Source organism: Salmo salar, chromosome ssa24 (assembly GCF_905237065.1).
Source record: "Salmo salar chromosome ssa24, Ssal_v3.1, whole genome shotgun sequence".
Taxonomy (NCBI): domain Eukaryota; kingdom Metazoa; phylum Chordata; class Actinopteri; order Salmoniformes; family Salmonidae; genus Salmo; species Salmo salar.
Genome location: NC_059465.1, coordinates 20,916,150 through 20,937,360, shown reverse-complemented (window position 1 = coordinate 20,937,360; position 21,211 = coordinate 20,916,150). Strand labels below are relative to the sequence as shown.

The 21,211-nt window shown below is 50.5% G+C and overlaps 1 protein-coding gene across 1 annotated transcript in view; it reads left to right on the top strand.

The window, feature by feature from the left end:
- LOC106585560 (calcineurin-binding protein cabin-1) overlaps positions 1–21,211 on the top strand; it is a 75,232-nt gene that overhangs the window by 30,827 nt on the left and 23,194 nt on the right. The window contains 2 exon segments of the mRNA XM_014171910.2: positions 20,488–20,651; positions 21,077–21,173. Of these exon segments, the coding sequence (XP_014027385.2) occupies positions 20,488–20,651; positions 21,077–21,173 (261 nt within the window).

Genomic DNA, 21,211 nt, shown 5'->3' with positions numbered 1-21,211 from the left:
AGGCCCACTGTATCTTTGAAGAACACTGATTGGGGTCCATTTGTTGTTGCTGGCTGTGGTTGCGATTTCACTTTGCAGTAATCAATAAACTCTGCTTCTACTGGTTCACTTTTGGTTGGATTCAACAGATTGTCAGGTGCTAGTGGCTGGGGTAATGGAGGTGCAGGTGGTAGTGGCTGGGGTAATGCAGGTGCAGGTGCTAGTGGCTGGGGTAATGGAGGTGCAGGCGCTAGTGGCTGGGGTAATGGAGGTGCAGGTGCTTGTTGTGATGTCACCCTCGTGATATTTGTGCTAGGCCCTGGCTCTTCTCCATCTTGTTGGTCAGCAGGCAGCATGGGGGATGGGTGGGTATTACCATCTTGTTGGTCAGCATGGGGGATGGGTGGGTATTACCATCTTGTTGGTCAGCATGGGGGATGGGTGGGTATTACCATCTTGTTGGTCAGCAAGCGTGGGGGATGGGTGGGTATTACCATCTTGTTGGTCAGCAGGCAGCGTGGGGGATGGGTGGGTATTACCATCTTGTTGGTCAGCAGGCAGCGTGGGGGATGGGTGGGTATTACCATCTTGTTGGTCAGCAGGCAGCGTGGGGGATGGGTGGGTATTACCATCTTGTTGGTCAGCAGGCAGCATGGGGGATGGGTGGGTATTACCATCTTGTTGGTGAGCAGGCAGCATGGGGGATGGGTGGGTATTACCATCTTGTTGGTCAGCAGGCATGGGGGATGGGTGGGTATTACCATCTTGTTGGTCAGCATGGGGGATGGGTGGGTATTACCATCTTGTTGGTCAGCAGGCAGCGTGAGGGATGGGTGGGTATTACCATCTTGTTGGTCAGCAGGCAGCGTGAGGGATGGGTGGGTATTACCATCTTGTTGGTCAGCAGGCAGTGTGGGGGATGGGTGGGTATTACCATCTTGTTGGTCAGCAGGCAGCGTGGTGGATGGGTGGGTATTACCATCTTGTTGGTCAGCATGGGGGATGGGTGGGTATTACCATCTTGTTGGTCAGCAGGCAGCGTGAGGGATGGGTGGGTATTACCATCTTGTTGGTCAGCAGGCAGCGTGGGGGATGGGTGGGTATTACCATCTTGTTGGTCAGCAGGCAGTGTGGGGGATGGGTGGGTATTACCATCTTGTTGGTCAGCAGAGTGGGGGATGGGTGGGTATTACCATCTTGTTGGTCAGCAGGCAGCATGGGGGATGGGTGGGTATTACCATCTTGTTGGTCAGCATGGGGGATGGGTGGGTATTACCATCTTGTTGGTCAGCAGGCAGCATGGGGGATGGGTGGGTATTACCATCTTGTTGGTCAGCATGGGGGATGGGTGGGTATTACCATCTTGTTGGTCAGCATGGGGGATGGGTGGGTATTACCATCTTGTTGGTCAGCATGGGGGGATGGGTGGGTATTACCATCTTGTTGGTCAGCAGGCAGCGTGGGGGATGGGTGGGTATTACCATCTTGTTGGTCAGCAGGCAGCGTGGGGGATGGGTGGGTATTACCATCTTGTTGGTAAGCAGGCAGCGTGGGGGATGGGTGGGTATTACCATCTTGTTGGTCAGCAGGCAGCATGGGGGATGGGTGGGTATTACCATCTTGTTGGTCAGCAGGCAGCGTGGGGGATGGGTGGGTATTACCATCTTGTTGGTCAGCATGGGGGGATGGGTGGGTATTACCATCTTGTTGGTCAGCAGGCAGCATGGGGGATGGGTGGGTATTACCATCTTGTTGGTCAGCAGGCAGCGTGGGGGATGGGTGGGTATTACCATCTTGTTGGTCAGCAGGCAGCATGGGGGATGGGTGGGTATTACCATCTTGTTGGTCAGCAGGCAGCGTGGGGGATGGGTGGGTATTACCATCTTGTTGGTCAGCAGGCAGCGTGGGGGATGGGTGGGTATTACCATCTTGTTGGTCAGCAGGCAGCATGGGGGATGGGTGGGTATTACCATCTTGTTGGTCAGCATGGGGGATGGGTGGGTATTACCATCTTGTTGGTCAGCAGGCAGCATGGGGTATGGGTGGGTATTACCATCTTGTTGGTCAGCAGGCAGCATGGGGGATGGGTGGGTATTACCATCTTGTTGGTCAGCATGGGGGATGGGTGGGTATTACCATCTTGTTGGTCAGCGTGGGGGATGGGTGGGTATTACCATCTTGTTGGTCAGCATGGGGGATGGGTGGGTATTACCATCTTGTTAGTCAGCAGGCAGCGTGAGGGATGGGTGGGTATTACCATCTTGTTGGTCAGCAGGGGGGATGGGTGGGTATTACCATCTTGTTGGTCAGCAGGCAGCGTGAGGGATGGGTGGGTATTACCATCTTGTTGGTCAGCAGGCAGCGTGAGGGATGGGTGGGTATTACCATCTTGTTGGTCAGCAGGCAGTGTGGGGGATGGGTGGGTATTACCATTTTGTTCGTCAGCATGGGGGATGGGTGGGTATTACCATCTTGTTGGTCAGCAGGCAGCGTGAGGGATGGGTGGGTATTACCATCTTGTTGGTCAGCAGGCAGCGTGAGGGATGGGTGGGTATTACCATCTTGTTGGTCAGCAGGCAGTGTGGGGGATGGGTGGGTATTACCATCTTGTTGGTCAGCAGGCAGCGTGGTGGATGGGTGGGTATTACCATCTTGTTGGTCAGCATGGGGGATGGGTGGGTATTACCATCTTGTTGGTCAGCAGGCAGCGTGAGGGATGGGTGGGTATTACCATCTTGTTGGTCAGCAGGCAGCGTGGGGGATGGGTGGGTATTACCATCTTGTTGGTCAGCAGGCAGTGTGGGGGATGGGTGGGTATTACCATCTTGTTGGTCAGCAGGCAGCGTGGTGGATGGGTGGGTATTACCATCTTGTTGGTCAGCATGGGGGATGGGTGGGTATTACCATCTTGTTGGTCAGCAGGCAGCATGGGGGATGGGTGGGTATTACCATCTTGTTGGTCAGCAGGCAGCATGGGGGATGGGTGGGTATTACCATCTTGTTGGTCAGCATGGGGGGATGGGTGGGTATTACCATCTTGTTGGTCAGCATGGGGGGATGGGTGGGTATTACCATCTTGTTGGTCAGCAGGCAGCATGGGGGATGGGTGGGTATTACCATCTTGTTGGTCAGCATGGGGGATGGGTGGGTATTACCATCTTGTTGGTCAGCATGGGGGATGGGTGGGTATTACCATCTTGTTGGTCAGCAGGCAGCATGGGGGATGGGTGGGTATTACCATCTTGTTGGTCAGCAGGCAGCGTGGGGAATGGGTGGGTATTACCATCTTGTTGGTCAGCAGGCAGCATGGGGGATGGGTGGGTATTACCATCTTGTTGGTCAGCAGGCAGCGTGGGGGATGGGTGGGTATTACCATCTTGTTGGTCAGCATGGGGGATGGGTGGATATTACCATCTTGTTGGTCAGCAGGCAGCGTGGGGGATGGGTGGGTATTACCATCTTGTTGGTCAGCAGGCAGCGTGGGGGATGGGTGGGTATTACCATCTTGTTGGTCAGCAGGCAGCATGGGGGATGGGTGGGTATTACCATCTTGTTGGTCAGCAGGCAGCATGGGGGATGGGTGGGTATTACCATCTTGTTGGTCAGCATGGGGGATGGGTGGGTATTACCATCTTGTTGGTCAGCAGGCAGCATGGGGGATGGGTGGGTATTACCATCTTGTTGATCAGCAGGCAGCATGTGGGATGGGTGGGTATTACCATCTTGTTGGTCAGCAGGCAGCATGGGGTATGGGTGGGTATTACCATCTTGTTGGTCAGCAGGCAGCATGGGGGATGGGTGGGTATTACCATCTTGTTGGTCAGCATGGGGGATGGGTGGGTATTACCATCTTGTTGGTCAGCAGGCAGCATGGGGGATGGGTGGGTATTACCATCTTGTTGGTCAGCATGGGGGATGGGTGGGTATTACCATCTTGTTGGTCAGCATGTGGGATGGGTGGGTATTACCATCTTGTTGGTCAGCATGGGGGATGGGTGGGTATTACCATCTTGTTGGTCAGCAGGCAGCGTGAGGGATGGGTGGGTATTACCATCTTGTTGGTCAGCAGGCAGCGTGAGGGATGGGTGGGTATTACCATCTTGTTGGTCAGCAGGCAGTGTGGGGGATGGGTGGGTATTACCATCTTGTTGGTCAGCATGGGGGATGGGTGGGTATTACCATCTTGTTGGTCAGCAGGCAGCGTGAGGGATGGGTGGGTATTACCATCTTGTTGGTCAGCAGGCAGTGTGGGGTATGGGTGGGTATTACCATCTTGTTGGTCAGCAGGCAGCGTGGGGGATGGGTGGGTATTACTATCTTGTTGGTCAGCAGGCAGCGTGGGGGATGGGTGGGTATTACCATGTTGTTGGTCAGCATGGGGGATGGGTGGGTATTACCATCTTGTTGGTCAGCAGGCAGCATGGGGGATGGGTGGGTATTACCATCTTGTTGGTCAGCAGGCAGCGTGGGGGATGGGTGGGTATTACCATCTTGTTGGTCAGCAGGCAGCGTGGGGGATGGGTGGGTATTACCATCTTGTTGGTCAGCATGGGGGATGGGTGGGTATTACCATCTTGTTGGTCAGCATGGGGGATGGGTGGGTATTACCATCTTGTTGGTCAGCAGGCAGCATGGGGGATGGGTGGGTATTACCATCTTGTTGGTCAGCATGGGGGATGGGTGGGTATTACCATCTTGTTGGTCAGCGTGGGGGATGGGTGGGTATTACCATCTTGTTGGTCAGCATGGGGGATGGGTGGGTATTACCATCTTGTTGGTCAGCAGGCAGCGTGGGGGATGGGTGGGTATTACCATCTTGTTGGTCAGCATGGGGGATGGGTGGGTATTACCATCTTGTTGGTCAGCAGGCAGCGTGGGGGATGGGTGGGTATTACCATCTTGTTGGTCAGCAGGCAGCGTGGGGGATGGGTGGGTATTACCATCTTGTTGGTCAGCAGGCAGCATGGGGGATGGGTGGGTATTACCATCTTGTTGGTCAGCAGGCAGCGTGGGGGATGGGTGGGTATTACCATCTTGTTGGTCAGCAGGCAGCATGGGGGATGGGTGGGTATTACCATCTTGTTGGTCAGCAGGCAGCATGGGGGATGGGTGGGTATTACCATCTTGTTGGTCAGCATGGGGGATGGGTGGGTATTACCATCTTGTTGGTCAGCAGGCAGCATGGGGGATGGGTGGGTATTACCATCTTGTTGGTCAGCAGGCAGCATGGGGGATGGGTGGGTATTACCATCTTGTTGGTCAGCAGCAGGTGGGGGATGGGTGGGTATTACCATCTTGTTGGTCAGCAGGCAGCATGGGGGATGGGTGGGTATTACCATCTTGTTGGTCAGCATGGGGGATGGGTGGGTATTACCATCTTGTTGGTCAGCAGGCAGCGTGGGGGATGGGTGGGTATTACCATCTTGTTGGTCAGCATGGGGGATGGGTGGGTATTACCATCTTGTTGGTCAGCAGGCAGCGTGGGGGATGGGTGGGTATTACCATCTTGTTGGTCAGCAGGCAGCGTGGGGGATGGGTGGGTATTACCATCTTGTTGGTCAGCAGGCAGTGTGGGGGATGGGTGGGTATTACCATCTTGTTGGTCAGCATGGGGGATGGGTGGGTATTACCATCTTGTTGGTCAGCAGGCAGCGTGAGGGATGGGTGGGTATTACCATCTTGTTGGTCAGCAGGCAGCGTGGGGGATGGGTGGGTATTACCATCTTGTTGGTCAGCAGGCAGTGTGGGGGATGGGTGGGTATTACCATCTTGTTGGTCAGCAGGCAGCGTGGGGGATGGGTGGGTATTACCATCTTGTTGGTCAGCATGGGGGATGGGTGGGTATTACCATCTTGTTGGTCAGCAGGCAGCGTGGGGGATGGGTGGGTATTACCATCTTGTTGGTCAGCAGGCAGCGTGGGGGATGGGTGGGTATTACCATCTTGTTGGTCAGCAGGCAGTGTGGGGGATGGGTGGGTATTACCATCTTGTTGGTCAGCAGGCAGCGTGGGGGATGGGTGGGTATTACCATCTTGTTGGTCAGCATGGGGATGGGTGGGTATTACCATCTTGTTGGTCAGCAGGCAGCATGGGGGATGGGTGGGTATTACCATCTTGTTGGTCAGCAGGCAGCATGGGGGATGGGTGGGTATTACCATCTTGTTGGTCAGCATGGGGGATGGGTGGGTATTACCATCTTGTTGGTCAGCATGGGGGATGGGTGGGTATTACCATCTTGTTGGTCAGCAGGCAGCGTGGGGGATGGGTGGGTATTACCATCTTGTTGGTCAGCATGGGGGATGGGTGGGTATTACCATCTTGTTGGTCAGCATGGGGGATGGGTGGGTATTACCATCTTGTTGGTCAGCAGGCAGCATGGGGGATGGGTGGGTATTACCATCTTGTTGGTCAGCAGGCAGCGTGGGGATGGGTGGGTATTACCATCTTGTTGGTCAGCAGGCAGCATGGGGGATGGGTGGGTATTACCATCTTGTTGGTCAGCAGGCAGCGTGGGGGATGGGTGGGTATTACCATCTTGTTGGTCAGCATGGGGGATGGGTGGGTATTACCATCTTGTTGGTCAGCAGGCAGCGTGGGGATGGGTGGGTATTACCATCTTGTTGGTCAGCAGGCAGCGTGGGGGATGGGTGGGTATTACCATCTTGTTGGTCAGCAGGCAGCGTGGGGGATGGGTGGGTATTACCATCTTGTTGGTCAGCAGGCAGCGTGGGGGATGGGTGGGTATTACCATCTTGTTGGTCAGCATGGGGGATGGGTGGGTATTACCATCTTGTTGGTCAGCAGGCAGCATGGGGGATGGGTGGGTATTACCATCTTGTTGGTCAGCAGGCAGCATGGGGGATGGGTGGGTATTACCATCTTGTTGGTCAGCAGGCAGCATGGGGGATGGGTGGGTATTACCATCTTGTTGGTCAGCAGGCAGCATGGGGGATGGGTGGGTATTACCATCTTGTTGGTCAGCAGGCGTGGGGATGGGTGGGTATTACCATCTTGTTGGTCAGCAGGCAGCGCATGGGGATGGGTGGGTATTACCATCTTGTTGGTCAGCAGGCAGGTGGGGGATGGGTGGGTATTACCATCTTGTTGGTCAGCAGGATGGGGATGGGTGGGTATTACCATCTTGTTGGTCAGCAGGCAGCATGGGGGATGGGTGGGTATTACCATCTTGTTGGTCAGCAGGCAGCATGGGGGATGGGTGGGTATTACCATCTTGTTGGTCAGCAGGCAGGTGGGGGATGGGTGGGTATTACCATCTTGTTGGTCAGCATGGGGATGGGTGGGTATTACCATCTTGTTGGTCAGCATGGGGGATGGGTGGGTATTACCATCTTGTTGGTCAGCAGGCAGCATGGGGGATGGGTGGGTATTACCATCTTGTTGGTCAGCATGGGGGATGGGTGGGTATTACCATCTTGTTGGTCAGCATGGGGGATGGGTGGGTATTACCATCTTGTTGGTCAGCATGGGGGATGGGTGGGTATTACCATCTTGTTGGTCAGCAGTGGGGGATGGGTGGGTATTACCATCTTGTTGGTCAGCAGGCAGCATGGGGGATGGGTGGGTATTACCATCTTGTTGGTCAGCAGGCAGCATGGGGGATGGGTGGGTATTACCATCTTGTTGGTCAGCAGGCAGCATGGGGGATGGGTGGGTATTACCATCTTGTTGGTCAGCAGGCAGGTGGGGATGGGTGGGTATTACCATCTTGTTGGTCAGCAGGCAGTGTGGGGGATGGGTGGGTATTACCATCTTGTTGGTCAGCAGGCAGGCTGGGGGATGGGTGGGTATTACCATCTTGTTGGTCAGCAGGCAGCGTGGGGGATGGGTGGGTATTACCATCTTGTTGGTCAGCATGGGGGATGGGTGGGTATTACCATCTTGTTGGTCAGCAGGCAGCGTGGGGGATGGGTGGGTATTACCATCTTGTTGGTCAGCAGGCAGCGTGGGGGATGGGTGGGTATTACCATCTTGTTGGTCAGCAGGCAGTGTGGGGATGGGTGGGTATTACCATCTTGTTGGTCAGCAGGCAGCGTGGGGATGGGTGGGTATTACCATCTTGTTGGTCAGCGGATGGGGGATGGGTGGGTATTACCATCTTGTTGGTCAGCAGGCAGCATGGGGGATGGGTGGGTATTACCATCTTGTTGGTCAGCAGGCAGCATGGGGGATGGGTGGGTATTACCATCTTGTTGGTCAGCAGGCAGCATGGGGGATGGGTGGGTATTACCATCTTGTTGGTCAGCAGGCAGCATGGGGGATGGGTGGGTATTACCATCTTGTTGGTCAGCAGGCAGCATGGGGATGGGTGGGTATTACCATCTTGTTGGTCAGCAGGCAGCATGGGGGATGGGTGGGTATTACCATCTTGTTGGTCAGCAGGCAGCATGGGGGATGGGTGGGTATTACCATCTTGTTGGTCAGCAGGCAGCGTGGGGGATGGGTGGGTATTACCATCTTGTTGGTCAGCAGGAGTGGGGGATGGGTGGGTATTACCATCTTGTTGGTCAGCATGGGGGATGGGTGGGTATTACCATCTTGTTGGTCAGCAGGCAGCGTGGGGATGGGTGGGTATTACCATCTTGTTGGTCAGCAGGCAGCATGGGGGATGGGTGGGTATTACCATCTTGTTGGTCAGCAGGCAGCGTGGGGGATGGGTGGGTATTACCATCTTGTTGGTCAGCAGGCAGCATGGGGGATGGGTGGGTATTACCATCTTGTTGGTCAGCAGGCAGCGTGGGGGATGGGTGGGTATTACCATCTTGTTGGTAGCACAGCATGGGGGATGGGTGGGTATTACCATCTTGTTGGTCAGCAGCATGGGGGATGGGTGGGTATTACCATCTTGTTGGTCAGCAGGCAGCATGGGGGATGGGTGGGTATTACCATCTTGTTGGTCAGCAGGCAGCATGGGGGATGGGTGGGTATTACCATCTTGTTGGTCAGCAGGCAGTGTGGGGGATGGGTGGGTATTACCATCTTGTTGGTCAGCAGGCAGCGTGGGGGATGGGTGGGTATTACCATCTTGTTGGTCAGCAGGCAGTGTGGGGGATGGGTGGGTATTACCATCTTGTTGGTCAGCAGGCAGTGTGGGGGATGGGTGGGTATTACCATCTTGTTGGTCAGCATGGGGGATGGGTGGGTATTACCATCTTGTTGGTCAGCAGGCAGCATGGGGGATGGGTGGGTATTACCATCTTGTTGGTCAGCAGGCAGAGTGGGGTATGGGTGGGTATTACCATCTTGTTGGTCACAGCAGCATGGGGGATGGGTGGGTATTACCATCTTGTTGGTCAGCATGGGGGATGGGTGGGTATTACCATCTTGTTGGTCAGCATGGGGGATGGGTGGGTATTACCATCTTGTTGGTCAGCATGGGGGATGGGTGGGTATTACCATCTTGTTGGTCAGCAGGCAGCGTGGGGGATGGGTGGGTATTACCATCTTGTTGGTCAGCAGGCAGCATGGGGGATGGGTGGGTATTACCATCTTGTTGGTCAGCAGGCAGCGTGGGGGATGGGTGGGTATTACCATCTTGTTGGTCAGCAGGCAGCGTGGGGGATGGGTGGGTATTACCATCTTGTTGGTCAGCAGGCAGCGTGGGGGATGGGTGGGTATTACCATCTTGTTGGTCAGCAGGCAGTGTGGGGGATGGGTGGGTATTACCATCTTGTTGGTCAGCAGGCAGCGTGGGGATGGGTGGGTATTACCATCTTGTTGGTCAGCAGGCAGCGTGGGGGATGGGTGGGTATTACCATCTTGTTGGTCAGCAGGCAGCGTGGGGGATGGGTGGGTATTACCATCTTGTTGGTGAGGCAGCATGGGGGATGGGTGGGTATTACCATCTTGTTGGTCAGCAGGCAGCGTGGGGGATGGGTGGGTATTACCATCTTGTTGGTCAGCATGGGGGATGGGTGGGTATTACCATCTTGTTGGTCAGCAGGCAGCATGGGGGATGGGTGGGTATTACCATCTTGTTGGTCAGCAGGCAGCATGGGGGATGGGTGGGTATTACCATCTTGTTGGTCAGCAGGCAGCATGGGGGATGGGTGGGTATTACCATCTTGTTGGTCAGCATGGGGGATGGGTGGGTATTACCATCTTGTTGGTCAGCAGGCAGCATGGGGGATGGGTGGGTATTACCATCTTGTTGGTCAGCATGGGGGATGGGTGGGTATTACCATCTTGTTGGTCAGCACAGGTGGGGGATGGGTGGGTATTACCATCTTGTTGGTCAGCATGGGGGATGGGTGGGTATTACCATCTTGTTGGTCAGCAGTGGGGGATGGGTGGGTATTACCATCTTGTTGGTCAGCAGGCAGCGTGGGGGATGGGTGGGTATTACCATCTTGTTGGTCAGCAGGCAGCATGGGGGATGGGTGGGTATTACCATCTTGTTGGTCAGCAGGCAGCATGGGGGATGGGTGGGTATTACCATCTTGTTGGTCAGCAGGCAGCGTGGGGGATGGGTGGGTATTACCATCTTGTTGGTCAGCATGGGGGATGGGTGGGTATTACCATCTTGTTGGTCAGCAGGCAGCATGGGGGATGGGTGGGTATTACCATCTTGTTGGTCAGCAGGCAGCATGGGGGATGGGTGGGTATTACCATCTTGTTGGTCAGCAGGCAGCATGGGGGATGGGTGGGTATTACCATCTTGTTGGTCAGCAGGCAGCATGGGGGATGGGTGGGTATTACCATCTTGTTGGTCAGCAGGCAGCATGGGGGATGGGTGGGTATTACCATCTTGTTGGTCAGCAGGCAGCGTGGGGGATGGGTGGGTATTACCATCTTGTTGGTCAGCATGGGGGATGGGTGGGTATTACCATCTTGTTGGTCAGCAGGCAGCATGGGGGATGGGTGGGTATTACCATCTTGTTGGTCAGCAGGCAGCGTGGGGGATGGGTGGGTATTACCATCTTGTTGGTCAGCAGGCAGCATGGGGGATGGGTGGGTATTACCATCTTGTTGGTCAGCAGGCAGTGTGGGGGATGGGTGGGTATTACCATCTTGTTGGTCAGCAGGCAGCATGGGGGATGGGTGGGTATTACCATCTTGTTGGTCAGCAGGCAGCGTGGGGGATGGGTGGGTATTACCATCTTGTTGGTCAGCATGGGGGATGGGTGGGTATTACCATCTTGTTGGTCAGCAGGCAGCATGGGGGATGGGTGGGTATTACCATCTTGTTGGTCAGCATGATGGGGATGGGTGGGTATTACCATCTTGTTGGTCAGCAGGCAGGTGGGGGATGGGTGGGTATTACCATCTTGTTGGTCAGCAGGCAGCGTGGGGGATGGGTGGGTATTACCATCTTGTTGGTCAGCAGGCAGCGTGGGGGATGGGTGGGTATTACCATCTTGTTGGTCAGCAGGCAGTGTGGGGGATGGGTGGGTATTACCATCTTGTTGGTCAGCAGGCAGCATGGGGGATGGGTGGGTATTACCATCTTGTTGGTCAGCATGGGGGATGGGTGGGTATTACCATCTTGTTGGTCAGCAGGCAGCATGGGGGATGGGTGGGTATTACCATCTTGTTGGTCAGCATGGGGGATGGGTGGGTATTACCATCTTGTTGGTCAGCAGGCAGCGTGGGGGATGGGTGGGTATTACCATCTTGTTGGTCAGCAGGCAGCGTGGGGGATGGGTGGGTATTACCATCTTGTTGGTCAGCAGGCAGCATGGGGGATGGGTGGGTATTACCATCTTGTTGGTCAGCAGGCAGCGTGGGGGATGGGTGGGTATTACCATCTTGTTGGTCAGCAGGCAGCGTGGGGGATGGGTGGGTATTACCATCTTGTTGGTCAGCATGGGGGATGGGTGGGTATTACCATCTTGTTGGTCAGCAGGCAGCGTGGGGGATGGGTGGGTATTACCATCTTGTTGGTCAGCAGGCAGAGTGGGGGATGGGTGGGTATTACCATCTTGTTGGTCAGCAGGCAGCGTGGGGGATGGGTGGGTATTACCATCTTGTTGGTCAGCAAGTGGGGGATGGGTGGGTATTACCAGCTTGTTGGTCAGCAGGCAGTGTGAGGGATGGGTGGGTATTACCATCTTGTTGGTCAGCAGGCAGTGTGGGGGATGGGTGGGTATTACCATCTTGTTGGTCAGCATGGGGGATGGGTGGGTATTACCATCTTGTTGGTCAGCAGGCAGCGTGGGGGATGGGTGGGTATTACGTTTGCTGCTAGGCTCCTCAACCTCGGTGGTCGGGCCAGCAGTTTGCTCGGTGTCAATTTGACCCCGCCCTGGTTGGGATCCAATGAGCTTCCTAAACAAGGTAATGAAGGCGGTACCTTGTGACATTGCATGGCTAGGTACCCAATCAGAATGCATTTTGGGATTTTTAACTACTAAATATAGCATCTCCCCCCTCAGATCATGAGCGCACACCTGGCATAGCCTCTGTACCGGTCAGCACTGCTGGCAGGCCCGACAACGCTCCATTGGCAAGACCATGCATTGTAAATCATATACCATTTGTTATGTTTATCGGGAAACAACTTGGCGGGCACAAACTCTATCGGGGGGGTCAATGCTCAGCTCTGCCACCCCGTAGAACGGGCTCTGCTGGCCTGCTCCATTCCGTGATCCTGCAGAGTCACGATGTGCTTGCTCAGGCATGGTGTTGCCCACACACACACGCACTGTATGTGCTTACATATTTATCCGCCCACGCACCCACACATGCACTCTACTGCAAGCTCCAGACAAAATGGATGCCATCTTTCTGGATCCTGCTAAGACAGTACAGTATGAAGATGGGCAGAAACTGCTTCTCCCAATAGAAATCCCAGATCACACTTGTAGGCGATGTCATGGCCAGCCCGTAGACCCGGTGACGTGTTCCTAACGGTCGAGTCGTGCCGAACTGCGCATGTGCAGGCCATCAAATCAAAGGTACTCCTTCGATATAAAGTTGTTTCAGGAGGTTGGAGTAATAACATGTTTAACTACTAAAGACATTGGCTCGAATCTAGCTTGTGTCTTTAGGTTTCGAGAAAATGAACAACTAAAGAATTTGACACTTCTCTCATTGACTTCTCTAACCCCAAACCCCTGCCTGATCTGTTTCACAAGTGTTGCCGGAAGTCTCGTGATGTTGTCCCGCTTATAGGTTTAGAGACTCTGTGGATCCTGTTTCAGAGGAATTACATTGCTTTCTAGTCTTTAACATTTAAATATATCTTGGGGCTTTTTCCCTCACTTTAAACCTTTGTCTTCATTGCACATAGATGCTAACTTGTGTTTGTGGCTATAAAAAAAACATGTTCTTGAGTCCAGTACTTAAACTGTAGTGTAACTTCTTCAGTTTTGTTTTGTACAGTACTGGAATGTTGGGTGTGTTTTGCTTGTCTACCTAGCATCGTGTGGCACATTGAGTTATGTAGGTGGAGCTGCTGAGACCAGGAGAACTAGTTGGTATGAACAAGTAAGGGAGGAGGAGTGTGAAGGCAGTGGAACATGTTGTAATATATTGACTATTTTAATGTGTTCCTTTCTCTGAGGTCCTGTCTGGCTTTGTAGCACTAACACCTCTTCAGTGCTGTCCTGTCTGTCGACCCTCCCTGCTGGAGAGTTCATCATGTCAGCAGGTTGTTGTCTTGTTTTACAAGAACATTAGCTCTGCACATGGACAAATTGGAACATTTTAGCACCATGCAAATAAGGGACCATTCCCGGCTCCACACACTCTCAATGCATGCGTGGCTGGTAGCCAACCGTATGTCTGCCTTGCCACTCACGGAATCTTGATTTTGAACTGTTTTTTAAAATGACCCACCCGTAGATTTTTTTTTGCAGGTCACCCACGACTCTACTAATGATTAGCCCAATAGGGTAAATGCAGATAGGCAACCCCATGCTTCAGTCTATTTATTTATAGCCACAATGCTGTATCAGTTGGGCTACAGGTAGTAATGCGTATTGCTAATAGCATACCTAATAGTATGGACCTTGCATAAGCTATATGCTCGGTCCAATATGTTAAAATCATTTTAACAAATAATTTTACCAATAAGTTATTTGGCCAATTTCTGGAGGTAGAAATTATATTTTAGATGGTGTCAGCATAATTCTGTTTTCATACATTTTGGAGTAGAATGTATTTTTAATGTCCCCCCAACCCCCACGACCCCCCTTCCCCCACTGCAAATGTTTTTCTCCAGAGGAAACACTGTACAGGCTAGGCCTACACACTCATTCCTCTCTTTCCTTACTTCTTCAACTCCTTCTCTATCCTCCCTCCCACAGCTCCATCCTACTCCATTCAAATCAGCTGCTTGTTCGAAGTCAGCTTTTTCAGCTTGCCAACTCTTCCTCTCTCTCGGTGTCTTCCTGTTGCTCACTTTCTTTTGTGTGATCATGCTCTCCCCCTCCTCGTTGCTGCTCTCGCTAGCTCTCTTTCTCCTCGTTGCTCTCTCTCCCTTCTCTGTTTGTGTACGTATGTGTGTGTGTGTGTGTGTGTGTGTGTGTGTGTGTTTGTGCAGTTATGGGCGGGAATAAGTCGACCCGTCTCTGATTGGCTGGCTTCAATCTAAAGGGGTGGGCACTATGATGTCTATAGAGTGAGAGCGAGAAGGGTGGAGGGGAAACAACCTAGCAGGCTGGGGTCAGGGGAGTTTGAGAGTGTGTGGGTGTTTTTGTTTTGAGATGGCAGGGTTTGAAAGAGAGAAAAGAGCGAGTCAGCCCGTCTGTCAGTGGCACGCTGAGTCTCTGGGCCCTGATGCCAGCACCGTTTCTGCTCCCCTCGTCCAGGCTGCTGCCCTCTTCCTCTCCACCTCCTCTTTCTCCAGCTCTGCCTTGCGCAGCTCTTCTCTCCTGCTGTCTACTGCAGCCTTCACAGCCCCAGCGCCTGCATGCAGCCCACCCCTCTCTATCTCAGTGTGAGTTTCTCTATGGCTACCAGGGCCGCTGGTGCAGCTACAGCCAGCAGGAAAATATCCAAAAGAATACATGCGCAGACACAAGTGGAGTAGCTTTTGTTGGTGATGGTGAGTCTCTCCTTTGCCGCCTTTCATTTTTTTCTCTCACTCTGTCTGTTTTATTAGGGAAAGAGCACATGATTGTATTATTTTGTTTATGTGAGTGGAGTTCTTCCACAGTTTGTGGAGTTAGTGTAGTACTTTCACGGGGCATAGTGGGGTTGAGTCATTATTCCCCCCCTCCTTCTGTGGAGAGGGAGGCAAGAGTTGTGTTGAGCCCCCTGCTTGCAACGGAGATGAATGTTTACTCTACGCCTGGCTTTTTTCAAGAATACAGAGAGATGGAGTGATCATGTAAACTGGTTGTATGCGAGTGCGTAGTAAAAGTCATTTCCTGTTGCTATTTCACGCCCCCCCCCAAGTGTTGGGTTTGCTGTTCTGCAGGGTGTAAAGGTTTGATAGGAGCTAACGGTGTGAGATGTTTGTTTGAGCCTGAGGTGATGTGTTCTGACATCATAAAGTAGGCATGTAGTGGTGATTAATGGGTTATGGCTGGGCTAAGGGGAGGGAGAGGAGCTGGTGTTGTACTAGGTAGGAAGGGGAGGTACTCAACACGCAGAAACTAAAGGGCACATTGTTGTAAAAATGACTGAACAATAGGGGAAGTTGGCTGTTTTATTAGTTGAGTGTTATTAATTAGACTTAGTTTCCCTATTTTAGATCATTACATTTGCAGAAAAATATGATTGGGTGACGTGTAACCCACGGTAATATAACCCACATCAGTGATAACTAGCGTCCCCAGGAAACATGATCAATCATGACAACTCTGAAAAGCATGGTCCCTCTATGGAGATGGATATGGTATCTTGCATCACAGTGGTGTTGTTATTTGATAGGATACCTGCTACACTAGCTACATACTGTGGGATTGTGGATATAGAGTCCCAGGCAGGAAGGGGTAGAGGGTTCCTTCTGAGAGGAGGGGTTTGGTGGGCGTGGCCAGGCTGTATGCTCCCAGGTCTCCTAACACTATAGGGAGAGAATCTCCTTTTCCTCTCTTTGTCTTGCCGTCTTTCCTTTTTTTCCTCCCTGGTTTTCTTTCTTAAGGTTGGCCAGCAGGGACAAAGCATGAGCAGAAGGCACATTCTTTCAAATCTGCCTGAATTATTGATGCAGTCATTATTATGTTGCGAGGTTTAATGCCGATCAGATAATTCATTGTGAATTCCCTGTGATGGAGCGTGTGCTGTGCGTGGGCCAGGGGTGTAAACACATATCCATCTCTCACACAAACCGTGAGCGCAATAACATTTACCCATGAACAGCTTGTAAACAATTGCTGCAGAGAGCAACAAATAAGGAGCAAATCTTGACTTCCCTTAGAATAAAACAAATATATAATGTTGATAATCAGCGGTGTGGTATATGTCATGTCATTTTTTAAACTGGTTGTAATATATTTTATTTCACTTGTACGCAGGAAGATCAATCGACATCAAAAGTAGCTGGTGTTGTTAAGACATCTAGAGGAAAAATTCTAGTTCTCACAGGCTGGTCATTCAATATGGTTAACATGCATCCAGAGTAGAAGAGGGCTGTTCTGACACATCATTATTATAGGATGTTTATTAACATTGATGGTCTTCATTGCCTCTTCTTGACTAAATGAGGCAGACTGACTCAGGAATGCAGTTTAATTTGATAGGTATGTTCTGTTTAGCATTTATTTCCTGCCTGGCTTCTCGCCAAAGACTGAAAATGTCAACAGACAATGTGGACCTATTTGTTAGGCTGAGGAAAAGGCTCCCAGGTGTAGGGGCTAGTTGCGTCTGTGGAGGTTGATAAAGGCATTTAATTTGTTTTGTTCCATCGTGAAATGCTCAGTTTCTCCTCCGACTCACACACACTTCTAAGGCTGCTCGTTGCCAAGTTTTATTTGTTATTATTGCACATAGACCACTTAATTGTGCCTCCCTGTACTGTACTTATGCTAAAATTGTATTCTATTCTACTGAGCCATTTACTTTTTGTTCGTATTGTTGCATTGTCGAGAAGGAACCTGCAAGTAAGCGTTTCATTGGACGGTGTATATACCATGTATATCCTGTACATACAACAAATAAAACTTGAAACCATCTGCGCTCATTTCACATGATCTGCTCTGCTGTAGAACCTTGCCTGTCCATACACACCTGCTGGGATGATGTGTGCACTGGGTTGTTTGGTCGTCATGTACTGTAACAACATAACATATGCTGTCACATTATAACATATTTGTATTTAGATTTGATTGATCGTTGCCTGTGATACTCGTACGGATCTGAAGACTTAGCAGTCCTTCAGAGATATTGACATTAAAGAGATTATCCAGTACTTTTGTATACTTTTTAGCCAGTAGTTCTGAGAGTAGCCAACACAAGCCAAAAGTGGTCCCTGAAAATTGTGTACTGCGCCACATATGTGCACCACGTCATTGCACTCTCTCGCTCTTCTGTGCGCATTATGTGCATCTTGTTAGCCGTCACTCAAATGGTGAGGGGCTAAAGCTCATTGGTTGAACTCAAATTAACAGGGGGCTGACCCACGTAGGGGAAAATGTAGGGAAAGCGATGCAGTACATCTTCCAGAAAAACTGTGGCTTTCAAACTAGGGATTCTGTGACTAATTGAGACTAAGACAGTAATTCAGCCCCTAACTTATGCATGTATGAATTATACATTGACACATCCAGCCCAAAGCGGGAGGTTTAAAAAAGACTTAGTTGCCAAACTTCCGGAGCATGTCTTTAACAAGTCAATGTGTGTTTGATGTGCTGCTTTCTGTGGTTCCCTGAACCCACCTAAACCCAGACAGAACACAGTGCTAATGAGGCTGCCTCCCTGCCTGCCTGCCTGCCTGGAGGGATCTGATCTGCCTGGAGTCACTATAAAGCCCCTTCACAACCTCGACTCTGCAGGCACTGTATTTCTCCCTACAGCAACTCTTTCCATTCTCTCACTAGGGCTCCCCTTGTCCAATGCCACAGTTTTAGCTCAAATTTGGTCCTCTTGTCTTCTCTTCACCTCCTTTCTTTCTTTCTTACTTTCTTTCCTGATTGTTTGTCCATTTCACCCCATTAATTGTTTCCTGATGTCAGCCCTGGAGGAGCCTGCTACACACACACACAAAGAAACACTCCAAAATACCCCATTTAGCCTGTCCTCCAGCCCCTGTGTCCAGTGAATACACGAAAGGACCTGTTGAATCTCTGTAATATTATCTCAACCCAGAGTTTATTCAGGTTTTTGCATGCCATTAGCTATAGCCCTAAGGAATGTTTAAACATCGTCCTCTGCCAGCTGGGCAGAATACAGGGTATGCTGTTAAAGTTACTTTTTATTTAGCAAAGGACCCATGTACATTATCAGTGTTCTCGGTGTTGCGTGAGTAAAAGGAGCATGCATTTAGCTGTTGCCGTTACTTTTTTCTCATCAGCACTGATCGGTTTATCTTTAAACGCGCATAGCAAATCTGGAATAATATATGCTCATACATGGAGAGCTTGGTGGCTAATAGGTTGCCTAAAACAGCATACTATAGGGCTGATAATTGCCAGGGACCTCATGATACTTAGGTGCTCAGCTGTATTGCGATTCTCACTATTATATGTGTTGCGATTCGATATTGCGATTTGATGTTCCAAACATATTGCTCACTATACAGTGCATTCGAAAAGTATTCCGACCCCTTCACTTTTTCTACATTTTGTAACGTTACAGCCTTTTCGTAAAATTTATTTAATCTGTTTTTTTTCCCTTCTCATTAATCATCAAAACTGATATCACATTTACATAAGTAATCAGACCCATTACCCATTAATTTGTTTGGCAGCAATTACAGCCTCAAGTCTTTTTGGGTATGACGCCACAAGCTTGGCACACCTGTATTTGGGGAGTTTCTCCTATTCTTTTCTGCAGATCCTCTCAATTTCTGTCAGGTTGGATGGGGAGCGTCGCTGCACAGCTATTATCAGGTCTCTCCAGAGATGTTCAATCGGGTTCAAGTCCAGACTCTGGCTGGGCAACTCAAGGACATTCAGGCTTGTCCCGAAGAAGCCACTCCTGCATTGTCTTGGCTGTGTGCTTAGGGTCGTTGTCCTATTGGAAGGTGAACCTTCGCCCCAGTCTGAGGTCCTGAGCACTCTGGAGCAGGTTTTCATCAAGGATCTCTCTGTACTTTGCGCCGTTCATCTTTCCCTCGATCCTGACTAGTCTCCCAGTCCCTGCCGCTGAAAAACATCCCCACAGCATGATGCTGCCACCACCATGCTTCCCGTAGGGATGGTATTGGCCAGGTGATGAGCGGTGCCTGGTTTCCTCCAGATGTGACTCTGGGCATTCAGGCCAAAGAGTTCAGCCGTGGTTTCATCAGAGCAGAGAATCTTGTTTCTCATGGTCTGAGAGTCCTTTAGGTGCCTTTTGGCAAACTCCAAGCGGGCTGTCATGTGCCTTTTACTGGCGGCCAGCTCTAGGAAGAGTCTTGGCGGTTCCAAACTTCTTCCATTTATGAATGATGGAGGCCACTGTGTTCTTGGGGACCTTCAATGCTGCAGAAATGTTTTTGTACCCATCCCCAGATCTGCGCCTCGACACAATCCTGTCTTGGAGCTCTACGGACAATTCCTTCGACCTCATGGCTTGGTTTTTTTCTCTGACATGCACTGTCGATTTTGGGACCTTATATAGACAGGTGTGTGCCTTTCCAAATAATATCCAATCAATTGAATTTACCACAGGTGGACTCCAATCAAGTTGTAGAAACGTCTCTTGGATGATCAATGGAAACGGGATGCACCTGAGCTCAATTTCGAATCTCATGGCAAAGAGTCTGAATACTTATGTAAATATGGTATTTCTGTTTTTTTTTTTATATATATAAATTTGCTAATTTGTCTAAACGTGTTCGCTTTGTCATTATGGGGTATTGTGTGGAGATTGAGGGGGAAAAATGATTCAATCCATTTTAGAATAAGGCTGTAAGGTAACAAAATGTGGAAAACTTGAGGGGTCTGAATACTTTCCGAATGCTTTGTATATCTTTTTTAATTTTTTATTTACCGATACTTTGAGTCGAAGTATTAATATAATTTCGTCCAAAATAATTTGTAACTTAAAAAAAAAAAAATCCCACATCACTACTGTCCCATTACATTATCACTCTCATGCCCACTCTCCTTTTCAATTGCCCTCCCTCACTATCTGTCTGTATTAAATAAATCATGATGTATTTACCATCACATTCATTTGAACAAAACATTTCAGATACATCCTACTCAGAATGTTCAGTTAAGCATTTGCAGTTTTTTAAAATGTAAAACTAAAAACCCACCAGTGGAATCTGTTTGCCTTGTGAGTGTGTTAGTGGAAAATAACTCTAGTTAGCTTGACAGACGAGATCAATACAGTACATTAGCCTGTCTCCATGACACTAATACCAAACAGTAGGAAAATGGTATTTAGTTGATTAAGCTATGGGTTCAGTGTTAGTGAACTGTTGCCTATTCCCCTCCTCTAATCTTCCTGCTCCAGGGCATCTGGCGTATTCCAGTGGATGAGATTGATCGGCCCGGCAGTTTTGCATCTCATATGAACAGATCCATCGTTCTCTTGCTGGAGGTGCTGTCTCAGCTGAAGGACCACGACACACTGCTCAAAGTCTCTTTCATGCTCCAGAGAACCCCTGACCAGGGAAAGTAAGGATCTTTCCCTCATGACTCAACCATGTTTCTCTCTGTGTTTCATGGCAACATGTTGTTCTTGTGTTTTTTTCTGTGAATTCGTTTTTTTAAAAGTATCCTTTAGCTAGGCAAATCAGTTAAGAAAAAATTGTTATTTACAATGACGGCCTACACCGGCCAAACCCGGACGACGTTAGGCTAATTGTGCGCCGCTTAATGGAACTCCCAATCACGGCCGGTTGTGATACAGCCTGGATTCGAACCAGGGTGTCTGTAGTGACGCCTCAAGCACTGTTCAACTGAGGTTTCTTGCCTTTTCTCTCTCTCTCTCTCTCTCTCTCTCTCTCTCTCTCTCTCTCTCTCTCTCTCTCTCTCTCTCTCTCTCTCTCTCTCTTTCCCCCTCTCTCTCTTTCCCTCTCTTTCCCTCTCATGTCTTAAAGGAAGTATTTGCGGGATGTGGATCGTCAGGTTTTGGCCCAGAGAGCATTTTTCCTAGCTGTAAAAGTCCTGGAGGACAATCTGAACAAACTCACAGGGGTACGGAACCAAAGCACTACACATTTGGAGAGGACTGT